The 27,200-nt window shown below is 40.9% G+C and overlaps 1 protein-coding gene across 8 annotated transcripts in view; it reads right to left on the minus strand.

Annotated features, from left to right (window-relative positions):
* The window catches only part of Ralgapb (Ral GTPase activating protein non-catalytic beta subunit), a 93,495-nt gene extending 68,030 nt beyond the window's left edge, over positions 1 to 25,465 (minus strand). For 3 of the 8 annotated variants that reach the window (XM_026787307.1, XM_005363006.3, XM_013352161.2), the window contains exons 1-5: positions 25,192 to 25,465; positions 12,915 to 13,130; positions 9,140 to 9,342; positions 3,620 to 3,783; positions 1,382 to 1,568 (exon numbers count right to left, since the gene is read on the minus strand). In XM_026787307.1, the coding sequence (XP_026643108.1) occupies positions 1,382 to 1,568; positions 3,620 to 3,783; positions 9,140 to 9,342; positions 12,915 to 13,100 (740 nt within the window). In that variant the 5' untranslated portion in view covers positions 13,101 to 13,130; positions 25,192 to 25,465. The other 5 variants (XM_013352164.2, XM_005363007.3, XM_013352163.2 and 2 more) reach the window with 3 other exon arrangements.
* Between the last annotated feature and the right edge of the window lie 1,735 nt (positions 25,466 to 27,200).

Here is a 27,200-nt window from a genome sequence, read left to right on the forward strand (position 1 = left end):
CTCCCAAGTGCTGGGATCAAAGGCGTGCGCCACCACCGCCCGGCTTTCTATTATTTTTTAAAAACTGATTATCACTTTAAATCCTTCAATACAGCTAAGGTATAATTCATTCACAACTTTACCTGAAGTTCAGAATTTAGTATTTATATGTTTAGACTATAGCACATTTTTATGATGTAACATAAAAGTTAACTGAATTCAACAACTTAATCATTTAATTAATAGTAATAGTCTATATGTACTAGGACTTTTCAAAGCCATTTGACTCAATTACTCTGTATCTAAGGATTTTATCTTAATAAAACATCAAAATATATATAAAACTGTATAAAGTATTCCTTCAATAAAATTTCTAAAGTAAAAAACATCAGAACAGCATATTTATAAAAATATGAAATTATTAAACTATGTAAACTATAAAGCTAACTAAAAATACAACCTCAAAAATTATTTACAAATAACTACAGGTAATTAAAATTACTTGAATCAGACATCAAATGAAAAACACAAGTAACAATAATACTATCTCAAATTGGGTTTTTGTTTTGTTTTTAATAATTTGTTTTTACTTTATGTGCATTGGTGTTTTCCCTACATGTATGTCTGTGTGAGGGTGTTGGATCCCTTGGGACTGGAGTTACAGACAATTGTAGTCTGCCAAGTGGGTGTTGGGGATTCAACCCAATCCTTTGCAAGAGCAGCCAATGCTTTTAACTACTGAGCTATCTTCCCAGCCCTGTTCTGTTTTTAATAAAAGGGAATTAAATGGAGAAAGTAAATTTAAAACACAGTTCTGTATATTTAAAAACATTTTTAAGGGCTGGAGAGATGGCTCAGCGGTTAAGAGTATTGCCTGCTCTTCCAAAGATCCTGAGTTCAATTCCCAGCAACCACATGGTGGCTCACAACCATCTGTAATGAGGTCTGGTGCCCTCTTCTGGCCTGCAGGCATACATGCAGACAGAATATTGTATATATAATAAATAAATATTTAAAAAAAATAAATAAATAAAAACATTTTTAAGTGAGGGGATGCTTCTTTCACTCTACATTTTCCAGTTTTTCTTTTATCAGCACATATAGGCTTTTGCATCAAAACTCATTAAAAGAAGACACAGTATTAGCCATCACCATGATATACCATGATGAGGGGATCAGAGGACATGGGTTGTGGGGATTAAACTCAGGTTGTGAGGCATACATGACAAGTGCCTCTACCATGAGCCATCTCCCTGATTTCTTTCTTTTAAATTGGCTCAGTCTATAAAGTACAATAATGATGGGCCCAGATTTTTCAAAATACATTCCATGAACCCCATAAGACACAGAACCATAGAAGAATTGCCCCAAGGTCAGAAGGATGAGGAAGAAAATGACCTACCTGGAAGTAAGTGCACAGATGACCTTGCTCCACTGCTCCACCACTGCTGGGTGGTGCCTCCAGTTAGCCACCATCTCCTTGGCTGTCTTCCAATAAGGAGGTGTTGGAAAGCACCGGGTGCAAGCTAATAACCAAACTTCAAAAAGAACACCAATCAACTTCTCTGCTAGATTCTCAGCAATGCCACCTGGCCAATGAAAAGAAACATATCTTTGGTATACTTATTTTTAATGCGACTCATTCATTATATGGGAAAACTGATCAAAACTTAAATAGCTATAATGTTAATATCAAGTTTCTGAATAACTAAATGGAGAAGCTTAGAAGCAAGCTCCTATGAAGGAATCACAGAGAATATCAATGACTACTTTTTGAGAATTTTCAAATTGCCCTGCTAGTTTTTAGTGCAGATCTTAAGGTTCCAGCTAGGGGAAAACAAAGGAAAGGAAAAGATAAATGCTAACAATGAGTGACCACTACAAGTCATCTTTCATGCCAAGCACTTCACACATGACCATATAATCTCTCATTTGTTTCTTCAGGACAGGTATTCGTAAATACCTATTAGCTTTTTGTTTAAAAACACAGTCCTGTAATGTAACTCAAGTTAATCTGGAACTTAACTATGTAGCAAAGGATAACCCTGAACTTCCAATCTTTCTGCTTCCATCTTTCCAGTACTGGGATTATAGGTCTGAGATACCTTTCGGTATGTTCCCACTCCATTCAGCTAATACAAAAGGAATCAGAACAAACACCAAGGTCTTCCTGACTCCAAAGTTTGCAACAAAATGCTCCAGGTGCTTTAAGTTGCCCCTGACTGGAGAGCAACAAAAGGAAAGCTAAGCTATGGCATCAGACAAGGGCAAACCTTAAACAGAACCCAGAGCTGTCCTTCTAGTCAAAGTCTGAAACCAGAAGGGGAGGTGTACTTTACTTTGCACAGCTCAAGAAAGTAAAGTTAGGACTAGAAGAAAAAGTAATTAGAAGGTGCATACCAAACAAGCAAAAACCAAAGTTCTAATAATAAAGAACCCAAGGAGGAAGAAAGTTGCCTGACTCACACTTCTGAGATCAGTCACTGGCATGGGGAACCAATAGCAGAGAGCCAATGAAACAGTGCTGTGACTGGGAAGCTACTGTCCAAATGAGATAGTATTCCTATCGTGGGTCCTTTCCCACACTTAATTCCATGATTCCTTTTAAACATTTCCTTGGTCACTGCATCTATCTGACAACACAAGCATGCTAACTTATGTTAGTAGAGAGAATATCAAGAGAATTAGAACAACAGAACCTGGAACTCAAATATCAACTTATAGTTTATGCATAGTGTTTTAATATGCAAAGGAGGGCTTCTGAAATGCTGCAAAAGTAAATAAAACTTGAGGCTTTTAATGGCTAGCTAATAAAGGTCATACTTCCAAAGCAAACACCTTAAAAATTTGAAGGTTTTATTTGCCAAACAAGATGTTTTGTGGGCTGGAGGTAGAGCTCAGTCACAGTGGTTAAGTGTTTGGCATGGGCAAGGCCTTGGGCCATTTCTTTAAGTACCTCAGGGTGAAAAAACAAGATATTTCACTATCATCACCATCAAGTTTTTATACTTTACTTTGATAACAACTTTTTCATCTAGTACATTATCTATAGATCCTAATTTAGCATTTTCTGTTTCCTATAAAGGTTCTATACTACACAGAACAAGCTATTATTCCTATCCTTCTCCAACATGTTTAATTACAAGTCCTTCTCTACATTAGCAAAATACAACACTGAAGGTAAAATAACTTAGACACATACTAACTTTTTTGTTTTATTTTTTGAGACAGGCTGTCCTGGAACTCACTCTGTAGACCTGGCTGGCCTAGAGCCCAGAGATCCACCTGCCTCTGTCTCCTGAGTGCTGCGATTAAAGGTACGTGTCACCACTGCCTGACTTTTTTCTTTTTTTAAGGCAGGGTCTCACTATGTCACCCTAGCTGGCCTGGAACTCACTATGTAGATCACGATGGTCTTGAACTCACAGATCCATCTACCTCTGCCTCCTGAGCTCTGGGATTAAAGGCATGTGTCACTACAGCCAGCTCACATTGTATCTTTCCAGTATAAATTGGTAACTTGGTTTGTCAATAGTTTTACCAAAATTTAAAAATTCCACTGAGTCTATCACTCACTAAGTTTAAATGAGAACTATATTTGGAGTTAAAAAATATAAGGGGAAAAAGTTAATTAACAAACCTTGAACAGTTGGTGGGGCCAGAAGTATGTCATTAATTTGCAGAAGAAACAGCAGTAAGACTTCCCAGGTTTCTCGAGCCATGATGGATGACTCACGGGCCAGTTTCTGAATGGCTCTCAGAACCTGTAAGCATAGTCGGATCTGACTGGAGCCCTGTTCCTGTCTGAAGAAGACAGACAGATATCACTGACAGGCCTGGAAGAGAGACAGCAACAGCCAAAGAACAGGAACTTATTGACGCAGAACAGTGGTCCAATGACATTGCCTAAACATCAGTGGACAGGGCTGAGCACAACTCTCCTCAGTTACAGCTAGTTTTCCCCACTGCTCACTTCAGCACCCTGAGAGCTCCACCTACCTCTCCTGTGAGAAATTAGCTCCTGTGAGAAAAGAGAAAAACTAGAATGTACACTTCACCTCTGGATTTTCTTTCTGAAATGTGTCTGGCACATAATAGCAGATATTTAACTAATTTCTGCTAGATGAGTACATAGAGCAGAAAAGTCCTTATATTCTTTTTCAATTTTCTGAAAAACACATTCACAAGAATTCTTCAAGTGTTTACAGTTTTCACAATTACTCTAAAGCTGATATCTGTTATAAGGCTCAAGGGCATGTCCAAAATTGACAAGACATGTCAGCATTTCCTCAGAGAAGAGCACTTGCTACTACTGCTCTAATAAAAACGCAGGCATTCCAAAGGGATCCAAGGGTTCCTCAAACAACAGGTACAAAATTCTCTTTAGTCTGTAGGACATTTTTGCTCAAGAAAAGACTTGCTGGGTGAAGTGGGGGCACATGTCTCTAATATCAGCACTAGGGAGGCAGAGGCAAGTGGATCTCTACGAGTTCAAGGCCAGCCTGGTCTACAGAGTGAATTCCAGGACAGCCAGAACTATATAGTTAAGACCATGTCTTGAAAGACAGAGAGGGGATGGGGAGAAACATCTGTTCCATAAAATAGGTAGAAGAGAAGCTAGAGAATCCAGGGCCTAGTAGCCCTTGCCTCAATTTCTAAGATGTCCCACCTGAGAATTTCAAGAATGGCTTTAATTACTGATGAGCTGGCATCCAGTTTTCTCATGATAAACTCAACACAATACTGATATAAACTCTAAAGTCAAATTTCTATAAATTGTGACTTGACGCAAAAAGCTGGAGTGTCCTAAAAGAATGTCAGCAGATCATCTACTCCTAAAACTCCCACTCCTTAAGCCTTAGCCATGACCCAGAAAACTGGATCCTACCTTAAAGTTGCAGACAAATGATACATCTAAATAACTAAATGTTCCCTAAAGAAGTCAAAGCTGGACCAGAGAGATGGCTCAATAGGCATGATCATTCACTGTACAATCATAAAAGGACCTAAGTTCGAACCCTAAGGACTTAAGTTTGAATCCTTAGCACCCACAAAGAAAGCTGGGCATGGCTGTGTATACCTGTAACCCCAATACTATATAGGGTGAAGACAGTGGATTCTGGAAGCTCACTAGCCAGGCAACTTAGCTGAAATAGCAAGTTTCTGGTTCACAAAAGTCCCTGTCTCAAGGGAATAAGGCAAAGTGATAAAGGAAGACACCCAATTTCCTCCTCTGACTTCTGGAGGTGGGTGCACTCACACTTATGCATGCATCAAACATATGGAGAGGCGGGTGTCCATTCCATTCCACATTCATCTAAAGGTGAAACTAGTCCACAAATCACCATACAGAACTTGACTACACCTGCCTTTGTAACACTATTTTTTATTTACTTACTTATTTTTATGCAGGCATTCTGCCTGTTTGTGTACCAAGTATTTACATTGCCCACAGAGCCAGAAGAATGCATTAGATACTCTGGATGAGAGTTACAGATGGTTGTGAGTCACCATGTGGAGATGCTAGGATCAAACCCAGGTCTTCTAGAAGAGCAGTCAGTGTACTTAACTGCTGAGCCATCTCCCAAGCACCTTTGTAAGTAAAGTTCTTGTTTCTTAATTTAATAGTCTATGACCACAGAGTTGAGGAGTTACACCACCATATGGCCTGTAATATAGGAAACTTTCACTAGCTAGCTTTTTACAAAAACAAAATTATGGATCACTGCTTTAAGAGACATGTACACATGGATGGAGGACTACATTTCTTATAGTGCAGTATAGCTAAGCAATTAAAACTACAACCAATCTGAAGAGATAGTACATTCTTCACTCAATTATGAAAAAAATACCAGACAAAAAGACAAAAGAGAGCCGGGCAGTGGTGGCGCACGCCTTTAATCCCAGCACTCGGGAGGCAGAGGAGTCGGATCTCTGTGAGTTCGAGACCAGCCTGGTCTACAGAGCTAGTTCCAGGACAGGCACCAAAGCCACAGAGAAAAACCAAAAAAAAAAAAAGGAAAAAAGACAAAAGAGAGAAAGTCACATTAACTTAATCTCTAGCAAAAGGTTAAGGCAGTTTCCTCCATTTTGAGAGTCAGTTTATATAAAAAGAACTAAGTAAGCTCTGATAACAATTTGATGAACTATCTATTAAATTTTTTAAACTGAAACTTCTAGCAGTTGAAGATTATATCAGAAGTTCCAATATACAGCATTGAAAACATTCACCTAATCTTCATATACTATCACTGGCCAAGAGAACTCTACTACTTAAATCAGTGCCTTTCAGAATTCACTGACCTGTATGCACACACACGCCTGAGGAACAAATAGTAAAAAAATTTATAGTCATACTTTTCAAGAGGGAAAAGTAAAAACAAAAGCACAATTTATCCAAATGCCATTACTGTTTTTCAGCAATACAAACTCAGAATTAAAAGATGGTAAAGCGAAAGAGATGAGAGAGACATAGGGACTAACTTTCAAACAGGATCATTTCATACACACAGTGAAAAATACTGTAAATCAATTCTGATGGGATGTCAAAAAAAGATCTGTATCATCTTAGAGGAGCCTGTTTAGCTGCAAATAAACATTTCCTGTTGTTTCCATTTAAGGTCAATGAATACAAGCAACAAACATTTAATCCATATCTAAACCCAGTACTGCATTATACTTAGTGTAGATGCTCCCCAAATACAGAAGGCCAGCTGAGTTCCTGTCTTCAAGTTGGTTAGATGGAAAACAAAACAAGTTAAAGGATATGGAACAAAACAATGAGCGATAAGAGAGTAAGATGGGAAATACCAAGCGAATTCCAAGGAGGTGTGACCACAGAGGGGTTGTGTGATCATGTAAGGATTCTAAGACAGAATTGACTGGAAACCACGAAGAGTGCGTTAGACAAGCAATAGACAAGGGAGAAAGAAAATGACAGGAGGATGGGTGAAGACAGGAAAGAGCTTTGAGGGCACTTAGGGGAATGTTTACAAGTCTGACTACAGAGTAGAACTCATACGAAATCAGCTGTGGCTAGTCTAGTTAGGACCAGAAGGCCCTAGATGGCACTTTTTATGGGGGAGTTTATATCTGACCCACAGAACAGAGTTCTAACAGACTTCTCTTTTTCAATTTGGATTTTCTAAAACAAAAACTTCCTTCTAAATTTACAAAGCTAAAAAATTTAAATTTAAAGAGCTGGTTTTTGAGTAATTCAAAGTCCTTCAGACAGATTGAAAGCGCTAGCAAAAACTTTTCCAAAAGGAGATGAGCCCCACAGCCTCTTTGACAAGCACAAAACAGCCGAAAACACTCTCATGAACTGGTGGAAAACTACTGCTTTTATTTTATTATTATTATTTTCACACATATTTCTGTATTTCTCAAAGATCTGCCATAGGTTATACACATTTCTCGGTGACACTAAGGATGGAACCCACAGCTCTTGGGTATGCAGGTAAATAGTCTGACTGAGCTGTAGCTTTAGCCTCAGAATGTAATATTCTTTTGTTATTTGTTTGTTTTTGCTTTTTAAAACAGGTCTCTCTATGTAGCCCTGGCAATCCTGGAACTCACTCTACAGAACAGGCTTGCCTCCAGCTCACAGAGATCCACTTGATTCTGCCTTATGAATTTTGGAATTAAATGCAGGAATCACCACACAGGGTTGGAATGTAACATTCTTAACAATTAGGAAAAAAAATCAAGTAAGATAAATAACTTGCATTTTGGCATTTAACACCTTTGCCTCAGAAGATGGAGAAGAAATTAATAACAAACTTTCAAGGGTAATCTTTTGGTTTATCATAAATATCTGTAACTTCCAGTTTGCTAACCAGAAGTTAGGGCACACAGGTTTAATCCCAGCACTTGGGAGATTAGGCCTGCAGTCTCTATGAGTTCAAGGTCAGCTTGACCTACTTAGTGAGTTTCAGGCCAAGGATATACAGTAAAACTTAATCTCAAAAAAATATCCAACTTCTTTATTTCTTTTTTCTTTTTAGTTAGCTTACTTATTTAAAGGAGATTTTAAACTTTATTTCAAACTTTTAATTTCAAAATTTTACACTTGTATATATGTGGGGTGGGGGTGGATATTTACATGCATGTCACTCATGTGAAAGTCGGGGGACAACTGGCAGCAGTCAGTTTTCTCCTTCTTCCAAGTAGACTCCAAGAATTGAACTCAGGTCATCAGGCTTGGTGACAAGCATCTTTACCCACTGACCTATCTCATCAGTCTTTTTTGGTTTCTTTAAGACAGTATCCCATGATGTAGTTCAGGTTGGTGTTCAACTACTTCTGTAGACAAGGCTATCTTCAACTCCTGATCTTGACTCCACCTCTAAAGTGCTGGGATTATAGGCATGAGCCACCATGCCTGGCCTCTTTGCTTAATTCTATGCTTTCATACACTACAGGGTTATTTAAGGGAAGAACAGTTGCTTCGGTTGTATGTGGAGACAAGAATTATGATATAACAAAAATATGCACAAGTTGGGTGTATTTTTAAATATTTAATTGGTGTGCATGTGTGTGCATATATATCATGAAGTACACATGAAGGTCAGAAGACATCCACAAGTGTCCTTCTCTCCTTCCACCATATGGGTCCCAGAGATCAAACTCTGATCACTGGGCTTAGTGGCCAGCACCTTTAACCTTAACCACTGAGTCATCACGCTAGTCCCCCCACAACCCAAAAAAGAAAAGTTTAACAAGGGACAGAAATATGTCACCATCACCATATTTTAATAGCCAACATCTAGAGTTCACTAACAAGGCCAAAAAGTATTTAAAATAAAAATATATCTATTAAAAATTGTGGTAAATCCAAGAGTGGTAGAACACACGTGTAATCTCAGAACTCAAAACACTAAGACAGGAGGATTATAAATTTGGCTCAATATGGACTACATAGAACGTTCAAGACCAGTCTGAGCTACACAATGAGACGTCATCTCAAAAAAAAAAAAAAAGCAAAAACCTCCTGTGAAACATTATGTAACTCTATCTACTTTAGTCATATAAATCGAATCCATAAGTGAATGAGTAAAGTTCAAAGGACGAACAATAAAATCAGCATCTATATTTAATAAAGTAACATTTACAAATACTTTATTATTATCTTAGTAATAACCATATAGGTATAACTTACCTTGGTACAAAAAGATTTTGTAGGTGCTTTAATATACTTTGAACATATAGATTAGGCTCTTTACTAACTGGTAATGGAATAGAATCTTTAGGCAATACCAAAGCCATAATCCAATCTGTATATACATCAACACAATATTTTACAGTTTCTCCATCCAATGGAAGGGTCAGTCCATAGCAAATTACTTCCATAGTCCATTTTACCTAAGCAAAAGAAAACATTCACAAAGAATATAGATCTTTATATGTATTTCACTAGATTAGTTTAAAATATAACATCTCCTAGTACCCAGATGCTTTAAGTTGAAAATACAGTCATCTCAACAAATACATCAAATTTATTCTAGACACATACTTTCTATGTATTAGACATATTCATGTCATACTTTTCAAGCAAATTTCAGGAGAAAGTAAATTCATTATTTTTAAATATTAAGCCTATACATGTTTTTACCCTTTTGATATCATTACCATTCACTCTGTGAAATGATCTTTTCAATTTTCTATAGATACTAGGAATAGAAAAATAGAAAATGTAGAATTTTCTAGATTTGCATATGTAAATATGTGTCATTTAAGAAATCAAATATATAAATTTAATAACATTTCATCCTCAGATTATGCAATAGGAACAAATGACAGGAAGGAAGATGAATCATTCAACTTATTATACAACTCGTTTTCTGTCAAAAAACCACTAAAATGGACAGGTAAGCACACACACAGGTAAAGAGGGATTGAATGGGTAAGGTCTTAACCAGGCATCTAGCTGTACGTACTTAAACTGACCACCTGAAACACTTACTTGTTTGTGCTGTGAATAATAAGATGCTAAGAGAAAGAAAAAAAATCTCCCAATTTGGAAAAAAAAATGAAACTATATTCTTAGATACCAAAGCCTAGAAAATTTAAGTGAATTCCAGACAAAAATCTGGGACAAATACTAAGTAGATGATCAGTAAACACTTAACAAAAAGGATGCATGATCACTGAGAACCAGCCTGCTCAAAAAGACCACATCAACCCAGATAAACTTCACTAAGTCTTACTTTGAAGAGAGCAACAACTACACAGTCTTCACAGTTAAAAACAGTATCTTCATAAATGTCACCACCACAATAACCTTGGCATAACAGGGTAAAAGGGCCTCATTTCATACATCAAAAATTAAAATTTAGGATGTTTAAATAATTGAGCACACCACTGGTTTACAAATAGTGAAGCTGAAGACAAACCTTATCTTCAATAAGAAACATAAACCTAGTTTTCAAACCACCAGTTTTGAAGTGTTTCACCAATCCACTAGCGAATGTTTCTGGAATAGGGGTACCCTATGGGTTATAGAATGGCCAGATTTATAAGCAATCAAAATACTATACAAGACAGTATCAGGATAGTGGTTCTGAAATTTTGGGGGGGAAATGAGGCCACTAGCTTACCAAAGGCCATACCAAGTTCCAGTTGTGGTTGCTGTGTGGGGAACTAGAAGTGTGAGCCTTTTCTACTTTGTCTGAAGGTCAAGGAGTTTGAGTTTATTTTTATTCTTGCAAAGTTGTTGACAACAGGTGTGGCTACAAAACAAGATATCCTGATCCAGGGTGTGGTTACTTGTGTTTTGGGCGTCTGTTCCACCCTGACCAAAGGTCAGAGAATTCAAGCACACTCCTGTGCTCCTTCATTTAAAATAGGAGGCTTGACAGAGGGAGTGGCCACCTACAGGGTACTTGGTCTAGAGTATATCCTACCCAAACGCCAAATGCTTTACTCAGGAAATAATGGCTTGATGTCTCAAGTATTGAAACAAATAACTGTTCTGGTTGTCCTTTGTGTCATGTTAAAGCAGTCTTTTGCCTTCTCCTCCCCCCTTTTGTATTGGGGTATAAAAGCATATGAAAATTAAACTCAGAACTATCCTATTCAGTACTATCCTATGTCTCTGTTCCTCCTACCTAGTATTTCTAATCCTCATGCCCCTACCCTGGAATGTACAATCCCACCGTGGCCAGACCACGACAAAAGTCACCCCAAAAGGTGATTTATGACACTGCTGCTGTTTTGTGGCGCTAGGTATTAAACCCAGGGTCCAAAGCACAGCAGGGAAGCACTCTACTCCTTAGCTACACCACCAGCCTATCTTGTCAAAACTCTTATTTAGATGGTTGATGCTGCGTGGGAGGCAGAGGCAAGTGGATCTTTGCAAGTCAAGTCCAGTCTGGTCTACAAAGTGAATTTTAGGCTAGCCAAGAACATACAGTGAAACCTTGTCACAAAAAAAGGGCGGGGGGAGGGGTCATGAGAACAGACCGAAAAAGCCTGTATAAGCTCTGCATAATCCTTCTTAGGACCGAATTCTAAACTTTCAGAGAATCACACCATTCTCAGGGTTCCTTTTAAACTTCCCACTGAGGTTTTTTATTTTTTTTTATTCTTTATTTATTTATTTTTTGGTTTTTCAAGTCAGGGTTTCTCTGTGGCTTTGGAGCCTGTCCTGGAACTAGCTCTGTAGACCAGGCTGGTCTCGAACTCACAGAGATCCGCCTGCCTCTGCCTCCCAGAGTGCTGGGATTAAAGGCGTGCGCCACCATCGCCAGGCCCCCACTGAGGTTTAATGTCATCTTAGTGCCCTGACCCCATGAACAGAAAACTATCTCCCTGACAAGGTATCCCAAGATCCCTTTGGACAGCAAGTTTAGGAATAGCAATTCCAAACCCAGTTCCAACCAACTGGTCTTCTGCAGCACTTGAACCCTGAAGTCAGGCTAAAAAAGTCAGAGTGAGGACACAGGAGAGCTCAAGCTCAGAACATATGTGTAGCCAGAAAATCTGACCTAAGTGAGGCTTTCAGTCAGTGGCTACTTATAAACAGAGAGGGGAACTATGCTGGCTAGTTTTATATCAACTTAACACAAGCTATATAGTGTATCATATTCACAGAGGGAACCTTGGTTGAGAAATGTTTCCATAAGTCTGGGCTGTAAGCAAGCCTGTGGAACATTTTCTTAATTTGTGATTGATGGGAAAGGGCCCACCTCTGGGGGTGGTGCCACCCCTAGGCTGGTGTCCCAGGTTCTGTAGAAAAGTATGCTGAGTAAGCCATGATGAGCAAGTCAGTGAGCAGCATTCCTCCAGGTTCCTGCCCTGTTTGAGTTCCAGCCTTGGTTTTCCTCAATGGACTGTGGCTCTGGATATGCAGGCCAAATAAACTCTTTCTTCTTCAAGTTGCTTTTGGCCATGTGTTTCATCACAACAAGAATATCCCTTACTAGAACAGGAACTTCCAAACAAAAAGAAAAATCTGAAGACTGAGTCTAGGGCTTTAGAGTCTAACACATGACTCTCTGTCTTGACCACTTAGCTCAAATGGAGAACTAGGTATGGCCAGTGTGAAGCATCAGCAGCAAAAAGGTAAAACCCCTTCTTTATATCTCTCTCATAGGCCCCAAGTCCCAGCATGCAACTCAAATGAAATAAAAACTAGAACTCACTACATCAGGTAGCAATCCATTAAAAAGTCAGCATTGTAATAGTGCATACTGCTCCTGCACAAGACCCAAGTTTGATACCCATCAACCAGGCCCTATGCTCACAACTGCCCCTAACTCCAGCTGCAAAAGGATTCAACAATACTAACTTCCACAGGCACAGACTTACATACGTATACAAAATTAACAATAATAAAACCATTGCTAACTATTTTTAAAAGGTCAACACTAAATAAAGTTTTTAATGAACAATTCATATTTTCACACAATAGAATGAAATAAAGAAACACTTACTTCTTTGTCAGTTTTTAACAAACTCTCACTACCAGACACTGAAGAGGTACCTAATGCCTGCCCAAGAGGACGGACCACTGCATTTGCCACCTCTCGCCCAACACTCTCTGGATAGCTGTGTAGCACACTGGTATGGCCTTGATCATTCTGAATCACCAAATGCAGTGACCGCCACTCAGAGTACATTGTGCCGCTAAAGTACTATCCAAATGGCACCTGAAAAGACAAAATGAACATGCATGTCAAATTATGCTTATTGCTAATATAAAAAAAAGTAAAAAATTTATACAAGGCACATAATAAAATGGGCTGCAACACATTAATTCTAAAAAACAAATTGTTTTGGAAAAATAAAAACTGTATCTAGAGAGGCTGAAGAGATGGCTCAGAGGTTAGGAGTGCTTTCTACTCTTCCAGAGAACCTGAGTTCAATCTGCAGCACCTGCATCATGGTTCCCTTCCCATAGCTTCAGTTCAAGGGAATCCAATGCCCTCTTCTGGTCTCTACAAGCACCTGCATTCCCATGTACATGCCCCCACACAGATACACACAAGCACAAGGAAGTAAATATAAATACAAATAAATTGTAAAGCATTATCTAAGTGTTTTGAGCTATTGTAAGATCAGGTGACACGATGACTGAGAGGTAGTTGAATGAGCACCTAGACAACAGAGCTCCTCTGCTTCTGAGTGAATTCAAGGCCAGCCTAGGCAGTTTAGTAAGACCTGTCTCAAAAAACATTAAGTAAAAGGAGAGATTGAGAATATACACTAGTGACAGAATACTTGCCTCAAATGCTAATGCCCTAGATTCAAAACATTAGTATTAGAAAGAAAAACAACACAAAAAGCCCTGAAGCAAACCTGAAGAAGAGGCCATTGTGCAAAGAAATGCAAAGATGAGATCCAAAAGCCCCTATAACCAAAGACTCCTCCCCTTCAACAGTCCTAAAACAGAAAACAAATGGGAGATGGAGTGACCTAAGGGGCTAAGGGAGGTTTATGAGTACACACAACACAGCCTCTTATGTTTTCCTTTGGAGGTATGCTCATCTGGAATTTACCTCTAGGAATAATGCAAGAAAGATTGTCTTTCAGATATGCAGTTGGGTGTGATACCATCCTTGGTGTCACCCATCCCCTCTGCCTCTTACAATCTTCCCACCTCCTCTTCTGTAGAGCTCCTTGAGCCTTGAGGGGAGGGGTTTGATGAAGACATCCCATTTTGAACTGAGTAGTCCAAAGACTCACTCTCTACACACTGTGCAGTTGTGGGTCTCTATCTCCAGCAGACAGCTAGTAAAGGAAGAATCCGTTTTCTCCAATGCAGTCTCACTGGGTATACAAACTACCCATGTCCAATGTAAAAACAAAGCCAATGTTTGTGTGAACTGTTTTTTGTCTCATATTGTCTGTGTTCTTTTTAATCTTACTGGTCTTTTGCTTGTATAATACAATTTTGGATTTTGTGTTTTTATGGATTTCATTTGTGTGTCTGTGTGTTTCTTATTTTCTCATTTTGTTCTGAGGTTTTTGTTGTTTTTTTTTTTTTTAAATTCTGGTTTGTCCCCACCTCCACCCATTTTTTGTTTGTTTTGTTTTTCAAGACAGGGTCTCTTTGTGTAGCTCTGACTGTCCCCAGAAACCCACAGGCCAGGCTGCCCTTGAACTCACACAGACCCACCTGCCTCTGCCTCCCCAGAGATGATTAAAGGCACGTGCTGCCACCGCCTGGCTTGTTTCCCTTTTTTATTTGCCTGTTTTCTAAAGAGAGAGAAAAAAAGGTGCAGAGTTGGGATGGGTTGGAAGACAAGGAGGATCTGGGAGGAGATGTTGGAGGGGAAAACATGATCAGAATATAATGTATGAATTTTCAATAAAAAATACATTCTTATTTCATTAAATTGAACTAACTTTTTTTGTCATGTACTATGCTAAAGACATGTTTTAATTTCAGTAGCTTTACAGGGTATTTTTAAATTGTAAAGAAAATCTCCCTATCATTCATTTTAAAAATTTTATTGGCTATTCTAGGCATTTGTCCTTTTATGTAAAATGTATGGGTTTTTTCTAATTAAAAAAAGAGTATGACTAAAACTTGCTAGAAATCTAATTGAAATTGCCTACACACTATGCTAGGGATCAAACCCAGAACTTTGCACATGTTAGACAAATCTTCTACCACTGAGCCACAACTTGAAATTGCTCACATCATTTTGTTTACTAGTGTCCCACAATCCCTGCCTCCATGCTGTAGCTTCAAGGGATTATTGATCACTGCCTGAGCCCACCAATTCTACCATACTCTGTAGAACTTTTTTCGTACTTCTAATGACTGACAATTTTGACCCACCTTAGGAAATTTCATCCTTCAAAGTCCAGCTCAGATACCATCCTTTTGCTAAAACTTTTACTCCTAAAACCAGCTTCTCCCCATTCTGAGTGCCTATTAGTCTGTTTATAGAGCTTCACATCAATTACTGTGTATAGGTTCTCCACCAAGACAACTTCAGTCTTCAGTAAAAAACTCAACTCCTAACATACAATGGATATTAGATATTTGAGAATGTTAAGGTTTGCTTTACTAGTGGGGAAAGAAAGAAGTCAGTAAGTATTCCATCTATTTTACTAAAGTATGGCCAAAGTTTTTTTTTTAATTTTCACTTATTTATATTTCATGTTTGAGTGCTCTGTATGTACACCTGCATGCCAGAAGAGGGCATCAGATCCTATTATAGATGGCTGTGAGCCACCATGTGGTTGCTGGGAATTGAACTCAGTACTTCTGGAAGGGCAGCCAGTGCTCTTAACCACTGAGCCATCTCTCTAGTCCCTGAAAATTTTATACTATCATATACAAGAGTAAAAATGTTTGCAAGCTAAATTACTAGTAAAACTATGTCAGTCTCCAGTATAAAAAAAGTTAAAATTTAAATTATTATTATAAATTATTATTAGAGGAAACAAAATTTTAAGAAGGCAACTTTTTAAAAAAAAAAAAGTTACACTTGCTATCAAATCTCACATACAAATAAGAATTATCATGTAAAGCCAGGCGATGGTGGCACACACCTTTAATCCCAGCACTCGGGAGGCAGAGGCAGGTGGATCTCTGGGAGTTCGAGACCAGCCTGGTATACAGAGCTAGTTCCAGGACAGGCTCCAAAGCCACAGAGAAACCCTGTCTCGAAAAAAAAAAAAAGAATTATCATGTATACTTTGGCTGAAAAATGCAGTACCCTGAGCTTTAACTTTAAAAATTATGATTCAGTAGGTTTTAGGCTAGAGCATGGGGACTTATTATTATTATTATTGATTTTTATTTTACATGCATGGTTGTTTTGCCTACATGTCTGACTGTACACCTAGTGCATGCAATACCCTTAGAGGTCAAACGGGGGTGTCAGGTTCTCTAGAGCTGGAATTACAAATAGTTACTAGCAATTATGTGGCATTAGGAACTGAACTCAGGTCCTCTACAAAAGAAACAAGTGCTCTTAACCTGAGCCATCTCTCTCATCCCTAAAAAGTTACTTGCCCCCTGTGTCTGAGCACCCTTTGTAAGTCCCAGTCTTTGGAGGCCCCATCCCTGTGCCCGCCAAACCTTGACTCCTCCCCAGAGGAGAGTCAAGACAGCCCGCCAAAATCTTTTGTTTGTTTGTTTGTTTTTTGAGACAGGGTTTCTCTGTGGTTTTGCAGCCTGTCCTGGAACTAGCTCTGTAGACCAGGCAGGTCTCGAACTCACAGAGATCCGCCTGCCTCTGCCTCCCAAGTGCTGGGATTAAAGACGTGTGCCAACATTGCCCGGCTAGCCCGCCAAAATCTTGACCACTCCCCAGTCTATTTAAACTGCTCCCTGGGAAAGTCTCCTGGTGGTGTGTGTGTGTCTGTCCCTGTGGTCCCTTCCCAGTTCCCTCTTGGGGCCACCCAAGAGCACAGGAATTCCATTAAACCAGGGTATTTTTTAATTTGGCTTGTTGTGATTTGGCTTGATTGGTATTTTTGCATCAGCAGAGAGCTCATGTTAGGAAAATTCCTAACACCCTTATCTGTAATATTCTCCCATGAGGAAGAATAGCCTGTTTCACTGGTGTTATAAGAATTAAAGAATCACATACATGTTATACTTGGGACTTGCCCTAGGTAATAGTTGTTATCATAATATGATAGCTATTCAGTGGAGAATGCTACATATTATGATAACAACTAGGCAAACATGTATAACTCCAGATTAGAAATTTGAAGGATAAATGAAGGTAGTACTATTAGTACAATTTGATGCAATAAATTTATACTAATATTCATGTCAGAGAATTGATAAAAATGTCAGCATCCTGATTACTTGTGACCATTCAGTCATTGGAAATCACCAAGCTAGTAACCATCTATTACATACAATGAACAGTGTTAACACCATTGAAATGACTAAGAGATGTGGTTCCTGTTTTCAATTAGGTTACAGTTTAGCACACAATAACTATGATGCAAATTGAAACATTTAGGATGATAAATGCAAAAATTATAAGCAACTACAGAAATTCAGGGGAAAGCTTACTTTTGATTCAAGAGTGAATGAAAACAGGGTAGGTTCGGGGTAAAAGAAGGCTATGGGGCATATAAACTGGACACTGGTTATAAGAAAACTGGATGGATAGGAATGAGGGTAAGAAAGGCAACCATAAAAGAAGACATAAAAACAGGGAGCAGAGGATAATGGTAGACACCTGTAATTCCAACACTAGAAAGGCCAAGGCAAAGATTGCAAGTTCAAAGCTATCATAGGCTACACAGTAAGATCCTTCTGTTAAAAACAAAAAGTAAACAGATCTGGAGAAGTGGCTTAACAGTTAAAAACAGAGGGCATGAGTTCAAACCCCAACACCCACATCAGGCAGGTCACAACTGCCTGTATCTCAAATTCCAAGAATATGATATGCTTTCTTGCCCTCCCTGGGTACCTGCACACCTATGGCATATACATACACAGAAAGACACAGACCAGATACACAGAGACTGTCATACAAACACGCTCATGCACACATGCACACACACACACACAAAGACACACACTTTTCTAATGTTTTAAAACAAATTCACATCAGGGACAAGATGCGCGGAGTGAAAGGAGTTCTGTTGTAGAAGGTAACAGGATTTTTTGTTTTTGTTTTTGAGACAGGGTTTCTCTGTGTATCCCTGGCTGTCCTGAAAACTCACTCTGTGATGAGTAGTAGCCTCAAACTCAAACTGCCTCTGCCTCATGAGTACTAAGATTAAAGTATGTGCTATCATCACCTGCCAGGATTTTTTTTTTTTTTTGAGTGACCCACATGGTGGTGCATGCCTTTAATCTCAGCAGTAGGGAGGGGGAGACCGGACTATCTTTCTAAGTTCAGGCCAGCCTGGTCTACATAACGAGTTCCAATCTTGAAGTGAGACCTTGCCTCAAAAAAAATTTTTAAAGGAAGCAATGCCTAATTTTGAAGGACTTTGAAAGCTAAGATTAGAGATTTATAATTAAGTAAAAACTGGAGGTACGGCCTGTGCGATGACTCAGCAAGGCACTTCCTATGAAGACTGAGCAAGTTCAATACATAGGATCCACACAGTGAAAGGAAAGAACAGACTCCTGCAAATTGTCCTCTAACTAAATAGGCACAATGGCACACACTCACTCAATTAAAAACAAAAGACTGGGGTCAAACTATGTCCACATGAACTAAAACTTTCCAACAAGAGAAAAGCGCAAGCACATCCAACTGCAGACATGGGATGCAGACAACCCAGAAGCCAGCCTCAAGGAAGATATTCCCTAATGGCCCAATTCATCAACCTCTTCTGCAAGCACACCACCAGTCAGTCAGTCATTCATGTAGTGTTCTAGAACAACTCTACAAACCTGTCAGAACCATGGGATGTACACAGGGACCAAACAGTCATCTAGGAAGCAGTCAATGAATCTACTTGCTTAATACCAATATAGTGATATTCCAGGGGTTCGGAGTGTGTGTTCAAGCCTGTCATGTCCCTTTACACAAAATTAGACATGATTAGAGTGTACAACTGTGGGGAGTTATACTGGTGGACTAAAGGGCATCAAGTGGCCCAAAAGTCTACAACCTGCTCCCTTCTCAAACTCCCTCCTATCCAGTTAAGTTTACTTAACCACAGGAATGATCCAACAGGACTTGAACTTCCACAAAGTAATTTGATGGAAATGTCCAAGATAGGAAGGAGATGAGCAAACTCCAATGTCACTAATGCACTGGACAAGACAGTCAGTCACTGTAGCCTATGAGAGAATGAACGTAACTGAAGGCAGATGACAAGTCTCCTCCTATAGGCTATCTGCTATCAACCTCAGCTGCTAGCAAAGCTGTCTCCACCTTCAGTGCTGTAGAAGCAAACACTATGGGAAGAAGATAAAGTGCACTTTTGGACCCCTAGCTTTCTTCTCAACTCCACATGGACCCTTTTCCAAGTATCTTCTCTGAAAGTTGTCATCGTAGGACTCTGTGCTGCTTCCCAGCTTACGCTTATAAGCACTCCACAGCAACAATGCAAGTCCAGTCTAAATGACAATAACCAAAACAATCAATACAGTGGTGACCCACAAAGACCACAAGCTAATATTAGTCACACCAACTGACTTAAGCAATAGTCACCACATATACAGCAAACACAGTGAGTACCACAATAATAAACTATTCCCAAGGGGCTTCAAGTCAAACTATAAAGACCAATTGTTTGGGCTGGAGAGATGGCTCAGAGGTTAAGAGCATTGCCTGCTTTTCCAAAGGTCCTGAGTTCAATTCCCAGCAACCACATGGTTGCTCACAACCATCTGTAATGGGGTCTGGTGCCATCTTCTGGCCTGCAGGCATACACACAGACAGAATATTGTATACATAGTAAATAAATAAATAAATAAATAAATAGACCAATTGTTTACAAACTTTCTGAAGTAAATCTAGCCATGAGTTATGTCACCCGTATGCATCAGGTTGTCCTAGAATTTAGGTGTGCGTAAATAAACAGAACGCAATGGCTGCCCAAGACAAAGTTTTATAATGATGAAGACAGAAATCAATGAAACATCAGCATACAATAGCATTTAATATGATCAATGATGTGATCGGCTGTAAGGTGGCAGGTCAGAACTACCAGAGATCTTGACTTGATAATAATGTGCCTTGTGTAACTGTAATTGACCAATTTCCCAGAACTTCCACATTACTTCATTTTATTCCAACAACTACCCTAGAAGCTTAAGTTAGAAAGAAGACTCACTAGCCATTCGGGAAGCAGACAAAGACAGACTATAACTTGCTCAGAGTCACATCAAGTAACTTCATGTTGGGACAAGAAAATGTACCCCTTGCATCAAGGTCCAACACTTCTGACTCTGTGCCTCACCTTATGACCTTGGACAAGTCACTCTACATTCACTCTTCAGTCTCCTGTCTCTAAAACAGTGCCTATCGAAAGTGACTAGAGAGAGCAAGCGAATAGGGCCGTCTAAGTTAACACACTTCAGGACATACAAATAAAGATATATGTTAAGATATGCCTGTTTCTCTGGAGAAAAACAGGGTACGGGGATGGTACCAGTGTGCTGAGCAAATAAAATGTTACCGGACAGAAGGATCACTTTTGTTAATTCTCTTGTAGTCTCAATGACTCCACAAGGCAAACATCCATTAAGCTGGCACAAAAAAAAAAAAAAAAGGAATGGACTCACCTATGCACCAGACTGTAACTGGTATGGATCCTATCAAGCACCTGAATTACAAGAGAGAGACAGGTTCTGCCTGCATTTCTTCACAAAGATGAAAACAGATGGGTTTTGCTAGTCTATGAAAGAAAATGTGAATACACTGCCTGCTCCCAGTCAGCAACATCATAACTATCATCTATCTCTAGCCTGATATTCCCAGTATCATATCTACTGGCATGGGTAACTATAAATTTAGATCTCAGTTCTTTAATTGCATTAAAAGTGTTTAGTAGGCACACAAAACTACTAAACAATGCACTAGACTGATCAGACATGACAGATAATCCTATTTCACAGGGCTGCTTAAGATACTATACTTTTATTTTATCACAATTCTAGAACTTCTTAAGAACAGAAACTATGTCTTATATTCAGTATCTCCAGTTTATATAACAAAATGAGTATCACACACCAAACATTCACTACATACAGTTCTAACTGGTTAACTTAAAATACAGAAGATAACTCTACCCACTTTCCCCATCCCCAATTTTCTCTCATAGGAGGAACATCTCACATGAGGAACAGCAGGGATGAAGTGGAACAGGACACTGAGGCTAGAGGGAGAAGGCCCATTTTTCAGTCCTGGGTGTACCAGATCACCATGTAGCTTTAAGCACAGTAATTCGTCTATAAAAAGTTAAACTTAACTATGTAGACGCTAATTTTAAAACTCCATCTTGGGAGAGGGAGGTAAAACAGATTTTCACTCTATAACCCAGACTGGCCTCAAAGTTGACCCAATCCTCCTGCCTTAGCTGAGATTACAGTTGTGAGCAAAACATCCAGTTTAAAACTATTTTACACTGCCAGGTGGTGGTGGCACATGCCTTTAATCCCAGCACTTGGGAGGCAGAGGCAGGTGGACCTATGTGAGTTCCAGGTTAGCCAGGACTGTTTCACAGAGAAACCCTGGGGGGGGTGGAGGGAACCTATCTTATACCATAATAAATCATTCATTCAGTCTAAAAGACTTTTGTATGTGTCAAGAACACACTGATAGGCACCTCAAATTAGAATTCTTGCCAAAGTCATAGGTTATTGTGATTAGAGCTACTTTTGGCCACTAACTGAGCATGTGAATGGCTTAGTCCATACACCGAAAGTCAACTAAAGACTTAACCTTAAGTTTAAAAAAACTGAGTTTCTTCCAAGTGCCAAGACCAGAACTGGATACTCTGTCCATATCTGATCAGAGAAACAAGGGCAAGTTTCTTGAGCAGCTGAATTTAACACCTTTTATCCCATCACCTTCTACATGAGCCTCAGCCTAAAAACCAAGTAAAGAGTACATAAGTGAGACAAGAAACTTCTTCCCCTAATAATATTATATTGAAAAAAATTATTTAATAAAATATGCATTTTTATTCAACCTATATACTTCACATTTAACTGGGGGGAAAAAAAAATCTCACCTAGGCATTGCTGGTACAGACCTACAATCCCAGATATTCAGGAAGTTGAGTCAGAAGGATCTAAGTTCCAGACCTGCTTGGGATACAGACTAAGTTCAAGGTCAACTCAGGTAGTTTGATATGACCTTGCTTCAAAGTAAAAAATACAGCCAGGTATGGTGGCAAATGCTTTTAATCCCTTGGGAAGCAGAAGCAAGACAACTCTCAGGATAACATGGTCTACATAGCCATTTCTAGGTCAGTCGGGGCTACATAGTGGAACCCTATTCAAAAAAAAAGCACATATATGTATGTGTAATGGAGATACAGTAGTATGTACCTCTGTACATATGTGCACACATACACATACATGGACTGGAAACAGTAGTAGCACACTTGTGTTCGACCCCTAGTACCGACATAAAGTGTGTGGGTGAATCCTCAATGTCAACAACTCTCTTCATAATGACCTTCCTATAACACTTAACCTCCTTACTTTTATAAATTTTTTTTTTTTTTTTTTTGGTTTTTCAAGACAGGGTCTCTCTGTAGCTTTGGAGCTTGTCCTAGAACTAGCTCTTGTAGACAAGGCTGGCCTCAAACTACTTTTATAAATTTTATATGGCTTCAAGAGTAACCAAGAACAAGGGGCTGATGAGTTGACTCAGTGGTTAAGAGCACTTACTGGCTGCTCTTAAAGAGGACCTAGATTCAATTCCCAGCAACCACATGGAAGCTCACAACTCTTCCTAACTTTAGTTTCAGAGGATCTGACACCCTCTTCTGGCTTCTGCCAGCACCAAGCATCCAACTGATACACATACATTTTGCATCCATACATATAACAATTTTAAAAGGGGGACAGAAACAGACGCAATGTGAATGATTGCCTTGACTTCCTTTAAAGTTGGTAAGCATGTGCAGCAATGGCAGTTCAAACATTATGTAATAAAACTACAAGTTTGTCAGTTGCCGATATTAAGATTTTATTTATTCTGTCTCCCATAGAATGTGATGAACTATAACTGAGAGTTATCCCATCTGCTTGTGTTTATACATACTCACAAGGCCATAGCTTTTAGACGACACTTTTTCAGATGATAAGGAAGGAATACACACAAAACCTTAGGGGCAATAAAATGTCTCCCCCTATAGAAACGACTGTCTGAGATGAAGTTAACATTAAAACCCAACCAATGTTTTTGTGTGTTAATTGGTTGGGTGGGTTTTTCTGAGGCAGGTATCTGTATGTAACTATGGCTTGTCCTGGCACTCGCTGTGCAGAACAGGATAGCCTGTAACTCATAGAGATTCACCTGCTTCTGCCTCCTCAGTGCTGGGATTAAAGGTGTGTGCTACCTCACCCAGGTAAACTAACCAATGTTGTTGGAACAGTTACACATAGTGCCTTGCCATGGATAAGAATTCAACATTTTATTCATCTGCTGAATAAATGAATAAGCAACTAGAGTATTCCTGAGGAAAAAAGGACAAAACTCCAATGCTAAGAACATCATATACCTTTTACAAAAATAGAAACAGATGTCTCTGTACTATGAGGTTTATCTGTCACATAAAGGGACTAAAACATAGTCAAAAAAAATGTTGCCAGTCTCTATGTCAAAGTACTCCAAATAGTGACCAAGAAAACATGGCCCATGCCTGAAAGCCCAAAGTGTCAAAGAGCTAGAGCTACAATACTACAACACACACACACACACACACACACACACACACACACACACACACACGGTAAGCTACACTATGATAGTACCAAAGGCAGATAGGAAAAATGAAGGTGGGCAGGGCAGGGGTTAGGGGAGGGGCACAATGTTGAGAGCTAGGCAGCAGACAGAAATGATTGTGTGAGAGAAAGTGAGAAAGTGTATGTGTTTGGATCGAGAGCTGAGAAAACACTATCTTGAGAAAAGAACGGTAAGGCAAAAGTCCCGAGGCAAGGGAAACCCTAACCACGAGGGTTGTATATCAAGGAAAATTGCAAACCAAAAGTTTTGCAAGAGATGTATATATTTTCCAAAAGCTCAGCTAAGAATTCATAACTACTTCTCACCCTCAGGAAGACCTACCTACCAAAGACATGGTAGTCAGTGGACCTCAGGAAAAGCTCTCTAGCGGCATACAGCTACCATCCTAGCACTGAGGAGGCCGGGGCAGAAAAACGGAGTTCCAGCAATAGAACCAATAGAACGAGGACACACTAGGGGGAGGGGAGTGACACTATGCATCTCTGCCAGGGGAATCTACACTTTTAACAAGCATCCTCCTGCACAGCTAAACCGGAGAGACACTCACGGACCTCTAGAGTGAAGATTACCTCCGTTCACAGTTACCAAACCTTACAACACCCCGGAACCACTAGGGGATCTCCAGAAAAATATTGCTATTTGGCTCCCCCCTCCCAGGCACAGTGGTTTAATTAGTTTGGGGTGCTGTGGTACCTGGAATCTTTTCAAAACTCTCAAGTAGGTTTTTACCGTGCATCGAAGTTGGAGCTCCTATGACCTAATTGTTAAGAACCTGAACTGGACTGTCAAGGCTGCTTGAGTTCAAATTGCCCCAGCTATATGACCTTGGGCACCGAAGGCGCCCCATAGCTCTGGGCCTCGATTGCCTGGTCGAGAGAATGGGGTAACAGTCCTGCCATGCAGAGTGATGAAGTTCCCTGTCTAGCCTGGGCCTGGCAGACAGCAAGCGCTTGCTAAGGGTGGCTGTTTACTCTCCCCACGCGTCACCGTGCCCCCGGCAGCAGCATCCTCACCGGACGGCAGCAACTCCACCAGCCCTGTGGTGGACCGCATTCTCCTCCGAGTTGCCGCCGCCACTCCAGACCCGCCCCCGTCCCCAGGCTGCCAGGGGAGCGCGCGGCCAGTCCGACCCTCCAAGGTTCGCTCACACCCGGCAGAAGCCGCGGGCCAGGACTGCGCTCCCGCGCCCGGTGCGTCCGCTTCAGAATTCAGGAATGAGCTTGCCGAGGCCCGGCCAGGAGAGCAACGGAGGGCAAGAGGGCCCCCGCCTCAGTGGCCGCCGGAGGAAAAAAAAAAAAAAACAGCGAGAGGGGAGGGTCCGGCCGTGCCGGCCGCCGCGTACCTGAGGCGACGGGCGGGGCCCGCATCGCTGGGCGGGCTCACCGCGGGCCGCACTCGGCCTGCCGCCTCACGCGACCCGCGCCATCGGGCCCGCGTTGCCACCGCCCAGGCCGGCCCTCCTCCGGCGGTCGGTCCGTCCACCAGTCGGTGACTCTCACAGGGCGCCCGGGGGACGACGAAGACCGGTCTCTTGGCCGGCCGGCTGGGCTCCCTTCAAGCAACTTCCGACTGCCAGGGGCGGTGGCGTCAAATAATTCCCCAGCCGGAGGGACTACTGCGCCTGCGCGGCGCTCCTGACTTCGGAGGGAACCGAAGGGCGGCGTCAAATAAATCTCGAGACCAGGAGCCGGAAGCTGCGCGTGCGCAGCCGTCCCAGAGGGCCGCGCGAAGCGCGACTACACACCCCCTCCCTTGCGGGCTCCAGTGGAGAGGGAGGAGTGAAGTGACGGGGCAGTTACCTCATCGCGGTGCCGGCTCAGGAGGCAGCCCGGCTTACGCTTGTTCTCAGTGCGGAAGAGTCTGGATCTTCTCTGCGAAAAGCCGGCTGCCATTCAGGCTCAAGGAATATCTCGCAGGCCAGCACTGTAGCTCTTCCTTTGCTCAGCCCCTTATTACATGGGCGCAGCGTTGTTATGAGCAATGCCCTCGCCAGGCCTGGTGTGCTTAATGTTAAAAGGATGAATCAGACTTAAGATTCAGCACCTGTCATCAGCGAGTTGCATCCGATCTAGCAGATAAGATATTAATAGCGAGAGGTACAAGTTTTAGCACCTGCACTGTGCCGGACGTTTTGCGACCAGTATCACTTTCAGTAATTTGGCTTCAAATCCCACGAAGAAAGTAACAGCGTTAGAAAGGTACTCCCCGTGTCAGGCTGGAAGGAAAGAGGGAGGGTGACCTCTACATGGAGGGCCTGTGGTGTTGGTTGTTTTGCTCCTACTCTTTTGGCTTTTTGGGGGGGCTGCCACCCAGTTCCCAAATAAATCACACACAGATGCTTATTCTTATGAACGCCCCGCCTTAGCTTGGCTTGTTTCTTACCAGCTTTTCTTAAATTATCCCGACTATCTTTCGCCTCTGGGCTTTTCCCTTTTTTTCACTTCTGTTTATCTTACCGTCACTCTTACTCCGTGGCTGGCAGGGTGCCTGGGTGGCTGACCCCTGACTTCCTCCTCCCCTTGTTCTCTCACTGCTCCTTGTCTTCCAAGATTCTCCTATTTATCCTCTCTGCCTTCCAGCCTCCACCTATCCTTGCTCCTGCCTTGCTGTTGGCCATAGCGCTTTACTAGACCATCAGGTCTTTTAGACAGGCAAAGAATCAGCTTTACAGAGTTAAACAAATGCAGCATGAACAAATGTCACACACCTTACAATAATATTCCCCAACAGGCCTGCCCTTGTGACTGAGGTGGAAGAGTCAGTATGTCAGGTTGTGCAAGGGCACATGTTTGTGTGGAAAGAGCAGAGAAATTAGTGACTCTCACCCTGGACCACAGTATGAGTGAAAAAGAAACTGGTTCCCTTGTGGAAGAGATAAAACAAGAATTTCTTCAAGACCACAAGCCCCACCTACCCCCAGGAAAGTAGTTAAAGGGAGGAAGAGAGGAACGGTGGGTAAGAATGTGCCAGTACAGTGTGTAGATGAAACAATATAGTTTAATTAATCATAGTTTTGACAAGTGCTTTAAGAAACTCTGTCAGTCAGGCAATGGTGGCACACGCCTTTAATCCCAGTGCTCGGAAGGTAGACGTGCAGATCTCTGTTAGTTCGAGGCCAGCCTGGCCTACACTACGGGTCCAGGACAGGCTCCAAAGCCACAGAGAAACCCTGTCTCAAAACACGTAAAAAAAAGAAACTCAAAAGTGGAGATGGGGAGAGAAAAGGGAGAAGGGGAGGATGGGAGGAACTTGGGGAAAAAGGATGATTGGGATAAAGGAAGGTTGGATAGGGGAGCACGGAAGCACAATTCTTAGTTAAGGGAGCCACCTTAGGGTTGGCAAGAGACTTGA

The sequence above is a fragment of the Microtus ochrogaster genome, linkage group LG8, assembly GCF_000317375.1.
Source record: "Microtus ochrogaster isolate Prairie Vole_2 linkage group LG8, MicOch1.0, whole genome shotgun sequence".
Taxonomy (NCBI): domain Eukaryota; kingdom Metazoa; phylum Chordata; class Mammalia; order Rodentia; family Cricetidae; genus Microtus; species Microtus ochrogaster.